This window comes from Python bivittatus, unplaced genomic scaffold (assembly GCF_059951505.1).
Source record: "Python bivittatus isolate LINGU-HERP-01145 unplaced genomic scaffold, Pbiv_v1 ctg000310_np1212, whole genome shotgun sequence".
Classification (NCBI taxonomy): Eukaryota; Metazoa; Chordata; class Lepidosauria; order Squamata; family Pythonidae; genus Python; species Python bivittatus.
The window spans coordinates 8,602,708-8,618,180 of record NW_028277054.1 but is presented as its reverse complement, the minus strand read 5'-3'; the positions used below and the strand labels follow the sequence as shown (position 1 = coordinate 8,618,180).

Genomic DNA, 15,473 nt, shown 5'->3' with positions numbered 1-15,473 from the left:
CACTGCAGTAGAACCCAAGGTCCGCTCCTAGCTTAAGTCCTCATGGGACAAATATACACTTGTCAAGGAGGATGGAAACTCTCTTTTCTTTTTGATAGGTGTGGGGGGAAAAAAAAAGCAAAACAGTTTGCAAGTAGTGCAGGCAGGGCACTGCATTTGCCATAGCAGTAAGGGTTTCAGAGCAGTGTTTTCCAACCTTGGCAACTTTAAGATGGGTGGACTTCAACTCCCAGAATTTCCCAGCCAGCATGTCTGGCTAGGGAATTCTGGGAGTTGAAGTTCACCCCTCTTAAAGTTGCCAAGTTTGAGAAACACTGGCTTAGAGCGTTGTATGATTCCAGCAAACAGGTTTATGAACCAAACCATGCTTAAACAAGACATGTGTCTTAAAGTTGCCAAGGTTGGGAAACTTTAAGACTGTTTTAGAGGTTTCAGTTTAAATATAAGCCATTGTTCCCCCAACCTGGTCTTCCCAAGAGGTTGATTTTCAGCTTCTACACTCATCGAGCCAGTGAGGGGGTTCAGAAGTCCAGTGCATCTGGAAAGCTTCATGAATACAAATTCTCATCTGGTAGATGTGGATTTCCTAATTTTAATAGGAGTAATTATTCTCCTGTCTTAGGACACACACCTCTCTTGCTTCTGGCAGAGTCAGGTGAGAGAAAGGCCAGTCTCCCATTTCATTTCTCCGATGGACCCATCTTGTCCCGCAGAAGACCTTAGGGCTCTGCTGCTGGCTTTGCTTGATGCTTTGGTGGCTAGCTTCTAACAGGCCTCTGGCCAGTGTGACTAGTTCCAATGGCTGACACTTGGGAACTCAGTCGGGGTGGGAAAAAAGGTGCTTCTGGCACCCTGAGGCATCCAGAGCCCACCTGCCTTCTTAAAGGATTTTTTAAGATAAAATATTACAGGAAGCTGGCATTGCTGTGGAACAAAATATCAGCCTCTGGCATATTTATTTTCAGGAGTCCCCACAAAAGGCCTACTCTGATGCTAGAGAATTCACCCTCCAATCCATGGGTGTTTCTGCATAATGGTCCATTGAGGCAGCCATGTTATGAATATGCCCCCTTCGTGCTCTCCCCGAGTCCAGATGCGTCCCCTCCAAAGCTTGAGTCCTCCTGGCGTATTTCTGAATCACTGGGCTGAAGAGTCTGTTTGGAGGTGGTTCTTTTTCTTCCTCTCCTCTGACAATGTATGTCTGGCTGACAGGTATCGGAAGTGCGACAAGATTGAAGCACGGCGAGTGGAACGGCTGTCTAAGAAAGGTAACAGTTGAGTGGCTGAACATGGCTGGACTAATGTGCTCCTGTGAGTTGGTTGCGTGAACATGTGTGGTCTCTTCTTTGTGTGTGTCTTTGGTTTTCCTGTTAGATATCATACGACCTTCTGGTCAGAGGCGTTTTTGAATATTTGTATACCTTTGTATAACCATTCTAGCTAAAGTCCAGCCCATTCCAAGGGGCCGGAGCTCTGCACTGAATGTCCAAACTTGGATTGCAAGCACTGATTTCTACATTATACTGGAATGAATTATACGTTTGATGCTTCACATCCCAAGTGCCTGTGTTTAGACAGGCTTTTTAATGTTCTAGTAGTTTGCCTTTTAAAAGTTTTGTATAAGTCCAAAGCTAATGTTTCTACTGTCTTAATTGTAGCTTTTTGAAATTGTGTGTTTTTGATACACTTTAACTGTTTTATCGAGTTGGCTTTGTTTGTTTATCTATCTTCCTGTAAACCACATGGGGCATAAATGTTTGTGGAAAGGCGGGGTTAAAATGGAAATTACTATTGCTAATGACTCACTTTGTATATTGGCGGGTTCTATTTTACAACTTGTGCAGATTAACATATTAAATTGTAACACGGCACGATTTTGTGAAGAAGTTGAAATGTGGTATATAAATCGTCAGAGATTGGGAAGAAGAATTAAGGCCTGTGAAAAGAAGAAAGGGAGGGTCCGATGGAGCATGTAGCGTTCCTGGGAAGAAATGGTACTGCCCTAAAAAAGGGCTCATTCCCCTGACCACAGGATCCTTTTTCCTTTTCGGGGGTGTGGGAGGAACGCGTTCCTATTTATGGTACGTTCCTGTGCTGCAGTTGCCTACATATTTTGTAGAACATTATCAACAACCCCGCAAAAGTTACTAGCCTGCTCTAAGCCTGAGGGCCTGCATCGTTTTCCATACTGGTCACAAGAGAGGGGAAACCAGCACAGAACCCAACAGGAATTGGCAGAGGAGGAACGGAAAGGTGTGTCCTCTTCTGCCAGCCCAGCCAGTCACCTTGAACAACCAAGGCAGTTGTTAAATATAAAGGTCAGGCTATCAAGTGAAAGATGAGCACTCCTGGGGATCTGTGTACAGAATTGGTGTCATAAACCCAATAATGCATTATGTGGCTTGATGATAAACATACAGAACACCAGATGTCCCACTCAGGAGGATCCAAATTCATCTGCTGCCCTCAGGATACTGCTGTGACGCTATTGAACAGTGTCAACTCGCTCACACTCTCTCCGGCCTGTTTGTGTTTCTTGGAGCAGAGTCAGAGAGTTTCTTTCACGAGTAGTAGCTTCCAGAGAATCTTTTAATACATACATCTCTAATGAGGTTTGCTTCAAGAATATTGTGGGGGAGGGCAGGGGGGCTGTTGAGTTAGGGTGATGATTGAATATTGGGCCTCCTGTATTTTGTGCAGTTGGGCCTCAACACCAGTAGCAACAGCTCATTGCTGTTGGGACTTGGCCTTTAATTTGCTTTTTCTTTCTGGATGGACATTTCAGTCGGTTTAGTTCTGTAGGCTGTCCAGATCCTAAGATCTGAGGCCAGAGAGCAAGAGGGCTGACCTGTTCTTGGATTTGCCTTCTGAAAATGTGTGCTTGATTGCACAAACTTTATATTAAAATAAAATAAATTCCGGACTTGAGCAAATACCTGCTGTTCCTCCACAATCAGAGTTGATCTCCTGACCAAGGAAGCTGTTTTATACCAGGCCAGACTTTTTGACCATTGTGTCCTTGGGCTGGCAGCAGCTCTCCAAGGGCCAAGGTGTACAAAGTCTTTCCCCTCCTGCTATTTCTTTCCGGAGCTGCCAGAAATCAAATTAGGGACCTTCTACAAAGTGTGGGCTCTATCCTTGAGCTGTTGCCCACTCTTGTGTAGATACTAACTGGTCCAGTGACCTGGCTTAATGTATTCCTGGCTCTGTATTTTACTTCTTTTTAATGTGTATTGTCTGTAGCCATGAAACTGAATTGTGCTTGTTTTCCCCTAGAATGTGCTGTTCCCCTCATTCCCTTTGTTTCATGCTGTGACAAATACACCTATCCCTGAATCATGAACTGTGGTGCCTGTTGCAATTTGAAATGCTGTTCCATCTAGTTGACATTCTTGGGCAGGCTATCTTTCACTAATTCCATGAAACTTAAAGTTGGTGCACCAAGGTTTACCATCTGGCCCCTCTTCCAAATGCTAACCAGGATTGGTCCTGCTTAGCTTAAGGAAGGTGTCTCGATCACATAACCTTCAGGCCACGCTTTCAGCCCCGAGGATATACGCTCCTTACTGTTTCTCTCTGGAACACTGCTTTCACAGAGTATAGCCATTAAAGTGAATGTAATTTAAAGAGCTACCCTGTTCAGATAATTGTCTCCTGCCCCAAAGCCATTTAACAGGCCCTTTTGCCTCAGATTTTTCTCTTAGCACCATTTCTTGAGACACGTGGGCTCTTCCCCCCACCAAAGAAAGATGATACTCATCCTTGGTCTCTTATTTTCTCAAGGAGGGATTCCAAAAAAGAAATACTTGGCAACCCCCCAGGCTGTTCTTCTGCTGCCCCTCCAGTGGGAATGTGGAATCTGATCTGCTACAATTTTTAATTTTCAATATTGGTGAGGGTATAAGTACTTCTATGATATCTCCAAACGATGCAGATTTTCTACCACTGATTTTAGCCATGCATTCATCTTGACCCCCTCTGTCCTTCAGAGTTCAGATTTTGTAGGATCCTGTCGTGTGGAAACATTTACCCTCTTAAAGTGACTATTAAAATGCTATCTAACATTTATATCCTGCTTTCAAGTGTTCTAATTGCTCTAAGGTACCTTATGTTGTACTAATCCTTAAAACCACCTTGGGAAATGGGATATGTTATCCTCTCTTGTCCTGTCCTGCACATGGGTGTTGGGGTTGCTGAGGCTCACAGCGGGAAGCTTCCCTAAAATCACCTTGAAATAAGACCTTCCTGATTCATAGCCTAGAATAGGCTGCTAAATATAAGAGCTCGGTTTAAACACAAGTTTCTTGATTTGGGTGTAAAAGAAAAGAAGCCACGCCAAGCAGTGGGGTGAATTGGTCCTTTAGCCATGATATTCCCACTTCCTGTGTTCCATTGCAGCTTCTCCCTAACCTGTTGCCTCCCCAGATGTTTCGATCCCAGCTTTCATCAGCGTTGAACAGGCTTGGGACCCGCAGGGATCCACACATTTATCACTAGAACAAAGCGCACGAGAGTGGCTTAGGTATGGACATGCATTAAGGCTGGATTTACACCACACAGTTCACTGGCATACCACATTAACCCATTTCCTTGGCTCGCACAATACGTTGAAGCATAAACTAACCAAATGGAGCTAGGTTTGCACAAAATGCTAATCAACAAAAAGCTACCAGCAAAGTAGCTTAAAGTAAGTAAACTTTGCCTACTGGGCAAATGCAACTGCTAGGTCCGACGGGCCTGAATAAGCATGTTATGCAGACATAGCCTAATACAGTGTTGTCCAAACTTGGCCACTTTAAGATGAGTGGACTTCAACTCCCAGAATTCCCCAGCCAGCATGGGAATTCTGGGAGTTGAAGTCCACTCATCTTAAAGTGGCCATGTTTGGACAACACTGGCCTAATAGGACGCCTCTGAACAAATGTGCAGCCCAGGAATTTGGGATGGCTCTCAGAACCAAGCTCACACATCTCTCCTGAATGTTAGAAGAGAGCAAGTTTCTGTGCTGCTGTTCTTGGAACAATGTAAGTAGGAAACCTTTGCTGTTCAACGAATAGATTCCTTGTCCTGCTTAATCCCTGCTGTAATTAATGCCTAGCTGAAATTACCCATGCTTTCTGCTTACTTGTAAACCCATGTCTTCCTCCTCCCTCTGTTGTTTCCCCTTTGTGCTTATGTTTAGCTTGTAGTTCCCTGAGGCATAGACTTGTGTTCCTCAATTCTGCAAAAGCAGGGTCCACATGGATTTCATTATCTCAGGTAATGTTCATGTACCCAGCTAGAGGGCAGCACCTAGCCAGCCTTGGCTAATATCAAAAGGCGAAGCTGGGGTTGGATTTGATTTGTACTTGGATAGGAGACCACCAGGCTAGACTGACAGGTCCAAAAACATCCCAGAAGGCAGAAATAAACTACTTCTGTATTGTATCTGAGAAATCTACGTGGATGTCCGTGAAGTCACCAGGAGTCACTCAGACTCAAAGGAGTTGTTGTGTTAACATTCAAGCAGGTTGAGAACCATGGCTTAAAACTTGGCCATCTGCGTTAAAAAGCTCTTTGGAGGGTATCCCAGGGAGCAATTTGCCTCATTCTCTCTGCTCCACCCCCACCCCCCTTTTAGAAGCTCTGGAAGAAACTGGGTTTTAAAAGTGGACTTCCCTAATTTGGCATATTCTGGGAATTGCAGCCTTAACACATCTGGAGGCCACCAAGTGGGAAAGGCTTTTGCTAGGTGGGGGGAGAGCTGTTGTTTGCTAAAGACAGGGATGGGTGGAGCCATGGATATCACAGATAGTTCTGCAACTGTGGAAGGGGGTGGGGTGGAGGTCCTGTCTATTTTGGGATTATGGGGAGGAAATGGGCAGGTACTAGGAGGGGGCTGGGCTGGGGAAGCCATTGTGATCTGAGGGGGGCTGGCCAGAGGAGATCCTGCATGCCCCTGAGAATGCCCTCGCTTGCCGTGCAGACTGAAGAAACATTGCTTATGTGAGCAGATAAATCTGGGAAAGGAGGCTACAGGTGTGGAGGGTGGCATAAGAGTGGGGGGGGGTGACATTTTGCTTGTTCTGCTCTGGGGAGGGGGGGTTGTTTTGGAGCCCAGATTCCTGACTTTTTCAGCTCAGCTCTTAGGGTGGCTTGGGAGAACTGCTAGAAGGTGCAACCTGTTTTTGGGATCTCAGTGGGTAACCCTCTGTTTCTCCCAGATGCTGAATCTTTTTCCTGCCTTACCTCTTCAGTGCTTCTTCAGCCTTTTTCAGCTTCCACAAAGGGAGCAGAGGCAAGGAGCTTTTGCCCTCCACCCCCCTTCCTTTGTTTGAATTTCTAATTCCCTTGTACTTCTGGACCAGCACAGGGGTGGAAATTAATTAACAATGGCAGAAGCACACAAAAGTCTTGATGGTACCTTCAAGAGGGTGGAGTCAGGGTCAGAGACTTGATTCCACTTCATCTGCATATGAGAAAGTAGACAATGACTATTAAAGAGGCAGAAAATTGCTCCTTGGGTTTGCTGTGGCAAAGGAGAGTTATCATCCAGTGCACCTTTTAGCTCTTGAGTAAATCCCATAGTGCCTAGCTGAAGTTGGACCTATAAGATCTCAGAGCCTTGGGCCAAGGTCAGTGTGATATGAACAATGACTTAGGTGGTAATGGCCTCTGAAATCCCACCTAGTTTTCCCTTATCTCCTGTCTCCTAGCTGTAGAGGCTTAAATCTCTTTTGTGTTGGAAATGAGAGAGTAAGGAGGAGGACCATTTACCAGCCTTTTAGAAAGGAAGAGTGGGCCCCTTCAAAGCCATTTCCATCAGGGATAGGTAGAGATTGTAGACATAGATTGCTGACAGAAGGGGGCGGGGGGGGGGCTGAAGCATTGCTGCAATAGATGGAAGATGAGCTGTAGCTAAGGTAAGTGAGCTAATGTAGACTTTGTCATAGGTGAAACCCTTAGGTGGGTCAGCGCTAAGCAAGGCAACAGCTGAGGCAAGATGTGTTCTTTATTCCGTTGAGGTCCTGCTTCTTCCCCAAGGTAGATGAGAGTTGTCACCTCTCACAGATAGTAAACCTGGGCTGCAAGAACCCAGATGCCTTCTAGTTGCAGCAAGAGATACAGAACATTTCTTTTGGCAGCCCTAGATCTATTCTCAGTCCTTGTCAGTCCTCCAGCCCTGAGCAGTAGATGAGGCTGAGCGTTGATGCTAGAACCACAGGCACCTATCCGAGCTGCAGAGCTGAGCCAGTTTCTGAAATTTGGTCTGGTCAGACATTCAGAGCACATTGTGCCACATTGGGATTGCAGGCAGATTGCATTAAGTAGCATGCCTAATTTTAAGTGTTTGCATTCATTTTCTCCCCCCCCCCCATCGTGTTTACAACAAGTATTGGGGAGTGTGCAGTGGGGATGGATGGGAGGAAATGGTCCTTCCGCTCAGCATCCATGTGCTGCTAGAGTCGGACTGCAAGGCTCTGCTCACCCATGCCTTTGTCTTCAGGCCGTACAGTAGTGAAGCCCATCGCCCCCTGGGATTCAGAGGATTCTCAAGAGGAGTTTCCAGCCCCCTGGGAAGTCATGCTGGGGGCTACAGAGACTGCCGAGCAAGACTCTTTGCTGCAGCGTAAGTCAGCCCGGCGCTGCGTCAAGCAGAGGCCCTCATATGACATCTTTGAATCCTCTGACTCAGACGCAGAGCTGGCCTCTGGCTCGGCCACTCATCGCCGGAAATCTTCCCGGGACTCAGGTGAGATGTGAGCTTTTGGGTTGCTTGTCCCATGACATCCATGTAGAGATTTGCCAACTACTGTGCCTATTGATAGCCCTCTATTCCAGTTGTACAACAGAATAAGCTCTCACACTTATCTGAAGCTGTGGCTAGTTGTGGCTTCTGAGGGCACGTATACAGTTGTTGGGGTGCCCATCATGGGCAGAATTTTCTTAAGAGGAGGCTGTTGGTGGGAGTGACCAAAAATACACATAGGACCTGAGAGGTTGTTCATGGTGTGGTGGTGACATTACTGCAAGCCAGAAATACTTGATGCTCAGCTATAGATAATCCAGAACTCCAGCAGATTCAGATTTATCTTTGATTTATAGCATCTCTGGGTTAGAGGCTAGCTGAGTTGCTATGTTTTGTGCTTACAAGACGAAGAGTAGCTTCTCATCCTGTTTGAGACTTGATACAAAGCTGACTGGGAAGAAAAGGTGTTCTAAGCTGCTTTCGCCTTGTTTCCAGATTTGCTTCCCATGGACTCCGAGGAGCAAAGTCGGCCCCGTAAAACTTCTTTGCAGCCTGTGGTGCAGTTGAAAGCCAGGAAGAAACCGGAGAAGGTGAGCCATCAAGAAAAGGTGAGAGAGGCAAGATCCACATTTGGGCAAGGTTTTATTGTTGTTTGTATTGTAACCCAGGAGGGTGCACAGTATATATCAGGGACTCCAAGGGACCTGCTATGTGTTGTGCTCTTGAACTGGGGTATGAGCCAAGTGGCCAAGTTACTTTCTTTCTTACACCAAGATTCATGGAGAATCAGCAATTCCCTTATGGCACAGGATGCCAGTTCTTCCTTCATCCCTCCTTCCCCGCCCCCATATCAGTTTATTTCTTCTGCTCTCATACTCAGATGACTGCATTGTATATCCCACAGGCAAATACAGCGAATGTCTGGGAATATTCTGTTAACCTGCCACTATCTTTCCTTCTTCCCTCCCTCCTTCCCAGGACATTCCTTCTTCTGCCTCACTCCCCTCCATCTCCAATGGCTGGAATGGGAAGCAGAAATCCACAGATGGAGTCCATCGGCTCAGGGTTGATTTCAAGGTGAGGGGGGAGCATCTGTCTCATAGACACCCAATTGAAAGAACGGCATATAAAGCTAAGTTGTGTTGGCAACTACTGGACTTCAAAGCATATTCCCTGGTGGAACAAAATCTCAGTTGGCACCTGTTCCTAAATCTGTTATTTATAGCCTTATGCCTGTTAACTCAGGTGGCCCTATAGACATTGTTGAACTAGACATGAACAATTGTGGTCTAGACTACTGCAGCACACTCTACACAGGACTGTCCTTGAAAATTGTTCTGCAGTTTCAGCAGGTACAAGATTTGGCTGCTAATCTATGTACTGGTGCACAGTTTTGTAACCTTGTTAGTCCAATGTTCCTAGTTGTTTCCCTGACTCAATATAAGACGTTCATTTTAGTTTTAAAATTTTGAACCTCTTTTTTGATCTGTTAATCTGAGAGCCTATTTGTCTTGTTACACATCTGCTTGGTTAAGTGCACAGAAGGTTTTTTCCTGTGTCATTCCCAAACTGCAGAACAAACTTCCTTTGATGTTGATTGGTCTTCCCTCTCTCTACTGTCAGAAGAAGTAATCAAGGCATACCTTTTAAAGTTACCTTTGTAAATTGCTGCAGTCCTATTTAATTATGTTCAGGCTTAATCCTTTGTTACTGCTTTTGGACTTTTCAGAAAAACAGTATAAAAACTAGAAGTATATGTTATCTGGAGCTGAAGCAGGCAAAGTTGCTTCAGATCTGGCATGGGCCACCCTGCTGCATCAGTCAATGACTCCTTCAAGGAGATATATCTTTTCTTGGCCTTGCATGGTAGAGGTGTGGGCTTAGGAAAAGGCACATTTGCGTTATGGAGACAGCAACAAGGTGTGACCATGTGTTGTCGCACACTTCTAGTAGAAACAGTCTATAAATAAAATGAGTTGAGTGAGGAGACAGGGATCACAATGGGTGCAAGCCCTTCCCTTTGCTTGGGAATGAAACTACATGGAATCAATGAAGCTTTGCCAGTTGAGGTTGTTTAACTGGGAGATTTCTGAAGATAGGAAATACAGGTAGTCCTCATTTAACAACCACAATTGGGACCAGCGACTGTTGCCAAGCAACATGGTAAGACATCACATGTCCATAACTTCCAATTTTACTGTCAGTTTCTCATTGACTCTGCTTGTTGGAAGCCAGCCGTGAAGTGTGCAGCTAGCAATCACGTGACAGTGGGATACTGTGATGGTCATAAATGCCCACTGGTTGCAAACCACCCTAATCTCAGTCACGTGACCGTGGGAATGCTGTTGTGATGGAAGACAATAGCGGGAAGGATTCTGGAATGGAACTTCAAGGTTGCCGGGAGGGGGAAGAGAGGTTCCAGGGAAAGCACCTCCTCAGCCCCCAGCTGGAGTGTGGGAAAGTCAAGAGAAGGAGACTGGCCCCTCCCTAAGGGCATCATGGTTATGGTGGTTGTTGTTGGGGATTAGAATTAGTCTGGCGAGATTCTGTCTATTAGGTGTAAGCTAATAAAGGAGCTGAACTGATTCTGGACTGTCTCGCTGTTGTTCTTGGGCTGACCCTGACACCTGTGATGGTCATAAGCGCAAGGACCGGTCTTACAGTTACTCTTTCTGCGCCGTCATAACTTCAAATGGTTGCTAAACAGGGCAGTTGTATCCTATCCTGTAGTCCTATTTTCTGTTATGACCCCTGCCAGAGGGCTAGATAGTTTTGGAACCCTGTCAGTTCAGTGACTTCTTGCATGTGGCTCTACAGCTTTTACAGCAAACTTTTTTCCCTGCTTGTGTGCCTTATAGGAAGACTGTGACCTGGAGAATGTCTGGCTGATGGGCGGTCTCAGCATCCTCACTTCCGTACCTGTCACCACGCAGGTGGTATGCCTGCTCTGTGCAAGCAAGGGCTTCCATCAGGTGTGACTAAGAATTAAGAAGCACCCGAATGTGGGGCACGAGTTGCCCCAGATAGGAATTTGAGGGAAGGGTTTTCTTTTCCATTTGGGGTTGGTAAGGTGGAGTTGCGCACAAGACTCCTTTTGCCTTTGGAATTGGGTGGGGCTTTGGGGTTCAGATAAAAGAGGGTTCAAAGATACCGCGTTTCCTGTTTCCGTGGATGTAGGATTGCTAACATGACTGCTCGCTGCATGTTCTGCAGCTTCTGTACTGCCAGGTATGTTGTGACCCTTTCCATGTCTTCTGCCTGGAGGAGGATGAACAGCCACTGCCCGAGCAGGAGGAAAGCTGGTGTTGCCGCCGTTGCAAGTTCTGTTACGTCTGTGACCGCAAAAACAAAGCATCCAAGGTAAGGAAGTGTGTGTGCGCCCTCTGTGCAGGGAATATTTTTGTCTGGGCCGCTTCTGCTAACAGGAATGTAACGGTCCATGATTGCATCACCCAACAGTATGTGCACGTGGTGCAGGGATCAGCATTCTGGAAATGGCAATGCTCTTAGCTTTTTCAGGCTCAGAGAAGCAGGATTTGAAGGGCCAGGAAAGTGACTTTAAATCGGTTGGTGACATCCTGCTCCTTGGCCTTCACCTCCTGCTTCAGATTGTGGGGAGAGAGTTTGTGGGGCCTTCCTCTTCTTAAGCCCAGACTCAGGAAATGTAACCAGAAAATAGGCACGTGCAGCAATAGTAGAAGCGACAACAAGCTGAGATCTCAGAAAGCAGTAATCCCATCCTCCTTTGGCTTCCTCTTTTGCCACCACACTTCCTTCCTTTCACAAGCATACCGTCTCTCCTTTTTCTAGAGCCATATGGGTACTTACGCTTCATCCTATTATTTTCTTAACTCTTGACTTGCTTAACATGAATGCTCCATCTACCAGATGTCTTCACTGGGTCCCTTTTAGCTGACTTGAATCTTGATTTGCCTCCCTGGTGCTCTCCTCCTCCCTCTTCCCTCTCACCCATAAAATTAATTTAATCTGTTAATTGATTTATATTCCATTTTTCTACTTTTGTGCACTTATGACAGCTAACAGTTGACCAAATGCAGAATTTCAGAATGCTCCTTCACTGTGTCTCAGACTTTTCCTTTGAGTCTTCTGCCAGCTTTGGGTCTTTTGTCCCTCTGTCTCAGTGTTTCTCAACCTTGGCATGCTGGCTAGGGAATTCTGGGAATTATAGTCCACACATCTTAAAGTGGCCGAAGTTGAAAAACACTGCTCTGTGTGTCTGCTCCCCACCTCCTCAGGCCCTTTCGGTATCCTCAGTTGCCCTCCCATTTGCCAGATTGTAACCTCAGTCAGGCTGGCAATTTTCCCATCTCATCTCCCAGCACGTTTGAAGCATGTTCTAAGCTGCCACTGTTGTCATCCAATAAGCCACTCAGAGTTAGAGCAGCATAGAAGCCCAGTAAATAAATAAACCAGCATTGGAGGCTAGCTTGCACTACCAGAAGCACAATAAATGAGAAGTTATTACAGCCAAAGAATTCTCAACTGACATGGAAGAGAGGTATTTCTGCAAGGGTTGTTTTTTTTTAAAGCAACATATACAGCAAGGACAAGCAGAAGTAAGTAGGGGAGGGGTGTTAGAGGAAGAGGAGCAGAAAGTGGCAGTATTATTGCTGTGCGTGGAATAGGGGGAGAATGATGGTGCCAGTTTGAAAAGATGAAAGGTGGGTTAAATAGTGCCCACAACATGGCAGGCTGGGCAGGCTTTTGGGTAGAATAAGGAGAAACATCTTTGTCATGAATGTAAAGATTTGACCTTTTTTTTTAATAAGAATTCTAAGGACCTGATTTTCTTACATAGCTTTTATGTTTAGCTCTCTGTTTTGTTTTCTTCTCCATCTTCTGCACATTTTGTATTTCTCATCAGAATTCTCAGTTAGTTAGGAGATGTGAAGGATTCCAATTCCAAATACATGGGTAGCACCTTGATTTTCCCCCCCTCTCCCTTCCTCTCTTTCTTCTATAACCTGCTACAGCAACTGCTGGAGTGTGAGCGCTGCAGGAACTGTTATCACCTGGCCTGCCTTGGGCCCAACTATCCCACCAAACCCTTCCGTAAGAGGAAGGGTTGGGTAAGTATCTGCAGACTGGAAAGAGTGGGGGTGAGGGGGAGTCAACCCTCCAGCCATTATATGCTAGGCTCACTCGTCCCTACATTGCAGCTGTGGATTTATTTTCCTTTACCTCCTTCAGATCTGTTCAGCCTGCATCCGCTGCAAAAGCTGTGGGACAGCACCAGGGAAGAACTGGGACACGGAATGGTCCAGTGATTACAGTCTCTGCTCTGCCTGTTCTGTGCTGTATGATAAAGGTGAGTGTAGCAGAATACTCTGAAAAGTTTCAGAAGTTTCCGTTTTAAATGGAACACTTAGCAAATGGTTCAGTATCATGCCGGGAGTAACAAGGACATATGTTTAGTGAATTTATGGACAAATGTATACTTATGGTGACATTGGAGGTGTGTTGGATGGGAGCAAGAATGTACGTATCCTTTTGTATGCAAATGATGTGTTATAGGCTAAGGATCTGAATGATTTGCACTGAATGTTCAAGAGATTGTATGATGCAGTGCAGTATATAGATCTGAAAATTAATGTACCACAGACCAACATTTGGAGGTGGGGTTGGGGATTAGAAGGTTAGAATGGAGTGAATAATTGCAGGTTACAATAAGTGGTAAAAAACCTAGAGCAAGTAGATGAATTTGGATACCCTGATAGAATGCTTACTAAATTTGGGGAAATGGAGACTTTTAAGACATGTACATGTTGGTAGAAATTGAGTGGATAGTATGTGGTCTGCTGCAAGAATGAATGTGTGTCTAAAGGAGTGAAAAAGGTTAGGATGTGGGCTTTCACCCACTTGGTTATACGGAAGTGAATTTTGGATTTGTCAGGAGACGTGTAAAAGTATGTTGAATGCAGTGGGAATGGGACATTTAAGAAGTGTGTGTGGTAAAACAAGAAATGATAGGGCAAAAAAGGAATGGGTACCGAATCAATTTGGACTGAATGCAAAATGGAATGACCAGAGTAACAGAAGCATAGTGAGCAGTTTGATTATATTGAGAGAATGTAATTGCAACATAAATAAATATATGAAGGAAAGTCAGTGGGTTGAGAGGAAGAGGAAAAACAAGAAAGTTGTAGTTGGACTGAGTTGAAAGGAAGAGTCAGAAAGGGAGAGGTGAAAAGTTGAAGGAACAAAAAGCAGTGTACAAATGTTGTATGGACATGCAAGCAAAGTTACAGAGAGATATAATCAATGGTGTTGATGTAAACTAAGCTAAGTGTTTCCTTTTCTTTTTCCTTATCTCATCTCTTTTATTCCTTTGGTTTACTATTTCTTATTCCTTGTCTGTGCTTTGCATAATTTTGCTTACCTAAAAGAGAATAGCAAAATGAGTATGTACGTATGATTAAAAATATGTCTGCAATACCTTTGAATCAACTTGGAACTTGCTAGGACTGGGAGTTTGGAAAGCCTTGAGGTCTAGGTTTTGTTGGAAGGAGCCCTGTGAAGGAGTCCACATCTTGCATGTTCATTTGTATACATAGTGATGTATTCAGATGGATCATATCTCTCAACATTAGTACCCTTGTTCTATAGCTGGAAACTATAGTTCTAAGTTCAGGAAATGTTGAGTGGAAATGTTAATTGAAGACTTTTGATCACTGCAAAAGGATGATGCACCATTCCAAAAATATACCATACAGATATGCAGTTCTGCTATCTTTGCTTAATATGTTTAGATAAACCAACATATAATTGTCTGAAGTAGCATAGTCTGCATCATTTTTGGAGTAGCCCTAAATGGGAAGAATCATACTTATCTTGGGATACAGATATTTGTTGAACTGCCTTCTCCCATAGCACTGAGGCTGTCCTCCAAGGTGCAAAGGCTAATACTAGAGAGTGAAAAAATCTTTTTGTGAATTGTTCTCAAGCCTTTGGAAAGATTTTCCCAGGGAGGTTTGCCTGACATACAGGCGTGAATGAATGAATGAATGAATGAATGAATCAATCAATCAATCAATCAATCAATCAATCAATCAATCAATCCAGCCTTTTATCCAGGAGCTCAAGGTGGCATACAGAACACTCTCTCCTCTGATCTTTCCTCACAACAGCAACCCTGTAAGGTAGGTTGGGCTGAGAGAAAGAGTCTGGCCCAGAGTCATCCAGTGAGCTTCCATGTCTGAGAGTAGACTAGAACCTGGATGTCTCTGGTCCCAGTCCAACCCTTTAACCCAGTGTTTCTCAACCTTGGCAACTTTAAGATGCGTGGACTTCAACTCCCAGAATTCCCCAGCCAGCCATGCGGGCTAGGGAATTCTGGGAGTTGAAGTCCACATACCTTAAAGTTGCTAAGGTTGAGAAACACTGCTTTAACCACTACCCCATACAAGATAATTCTTCTTGCCTATGCATACCTATATTTTTACAGATTTATAGGTTACTTCTTTTACCAATTTTCCGCACAGGAACAACCCTGTAAGGTAGGTTGGGCTAAGAGAGAATGGCTGGCCCAAAGTCACTCAGAATAGACTTGAACCTGAGTCTCCCCAGTTCTAGCCCACACTTTCGCCACTACACTCCACTGGCTATTTTCAGGTGCTAGGCAAAGATGGTTTAATTCTTCAACCTTTTAAGCATGTTCTGTTTCTACATCGAGGCATGGTTATTATTCTACTTTGTGGCCAGCAGTTTCTATTCTGCTTTTAGT

The 15,473-nt window shown here is 44.8% G+C and overlaps 1 protein-coding gene across 3 annotated transcripts in view; it reads left to right on the top strand.

Annotated features, from left to right (window-relative positions):
* Positions 1 to 15,473, top strand: part of KMT2B (lysine methyltransferase 2B) — a 55,842-nt gene that overhangs the window by 18,273 nt on the left and 22,096 nt on the right. For 2 of the 3 annotated variants that reach the window (XM_088140022.1, XM_088140020.1), the window contains exons 7-14: positions 1,213 to 1,268; positions 7,487 to 7,732; positions 8,225 to 8,337; positions 8,708 to 8,806; positions 10,588 to 10,701; positions 10,943 to 11,089; positions 12,724 to 12,819; positions 12,941 to 13,058. In XM_088140022.1, coding sequence (XP_087996148.1) covers positions 1,213 to 1,268; positions 7,487 to 7,732; positions 8,225 to 8,337; positions 8,708 to 8,806; positions 10,588 to 10,701; positions 10,943 to 11,089; positions 12,724 to 12,819; positions 12,941 to 13,058 — 989 coding nt within the window. The remainder of the gene's footprint in view (positions 1 to 1,212; positions 1,269 to 7,486; positions 7,733 to 8,224; positions 8,338 to 8,707; positions 8,807 to 10,587; positions 10,702 to 10,942; positions 11,090 to 12,723; positions 12,820 to 12,940; positions 13,059 to 15,473) is intronic. The other variant, XM_088140021.1, reaches the window with a different exon arrangement.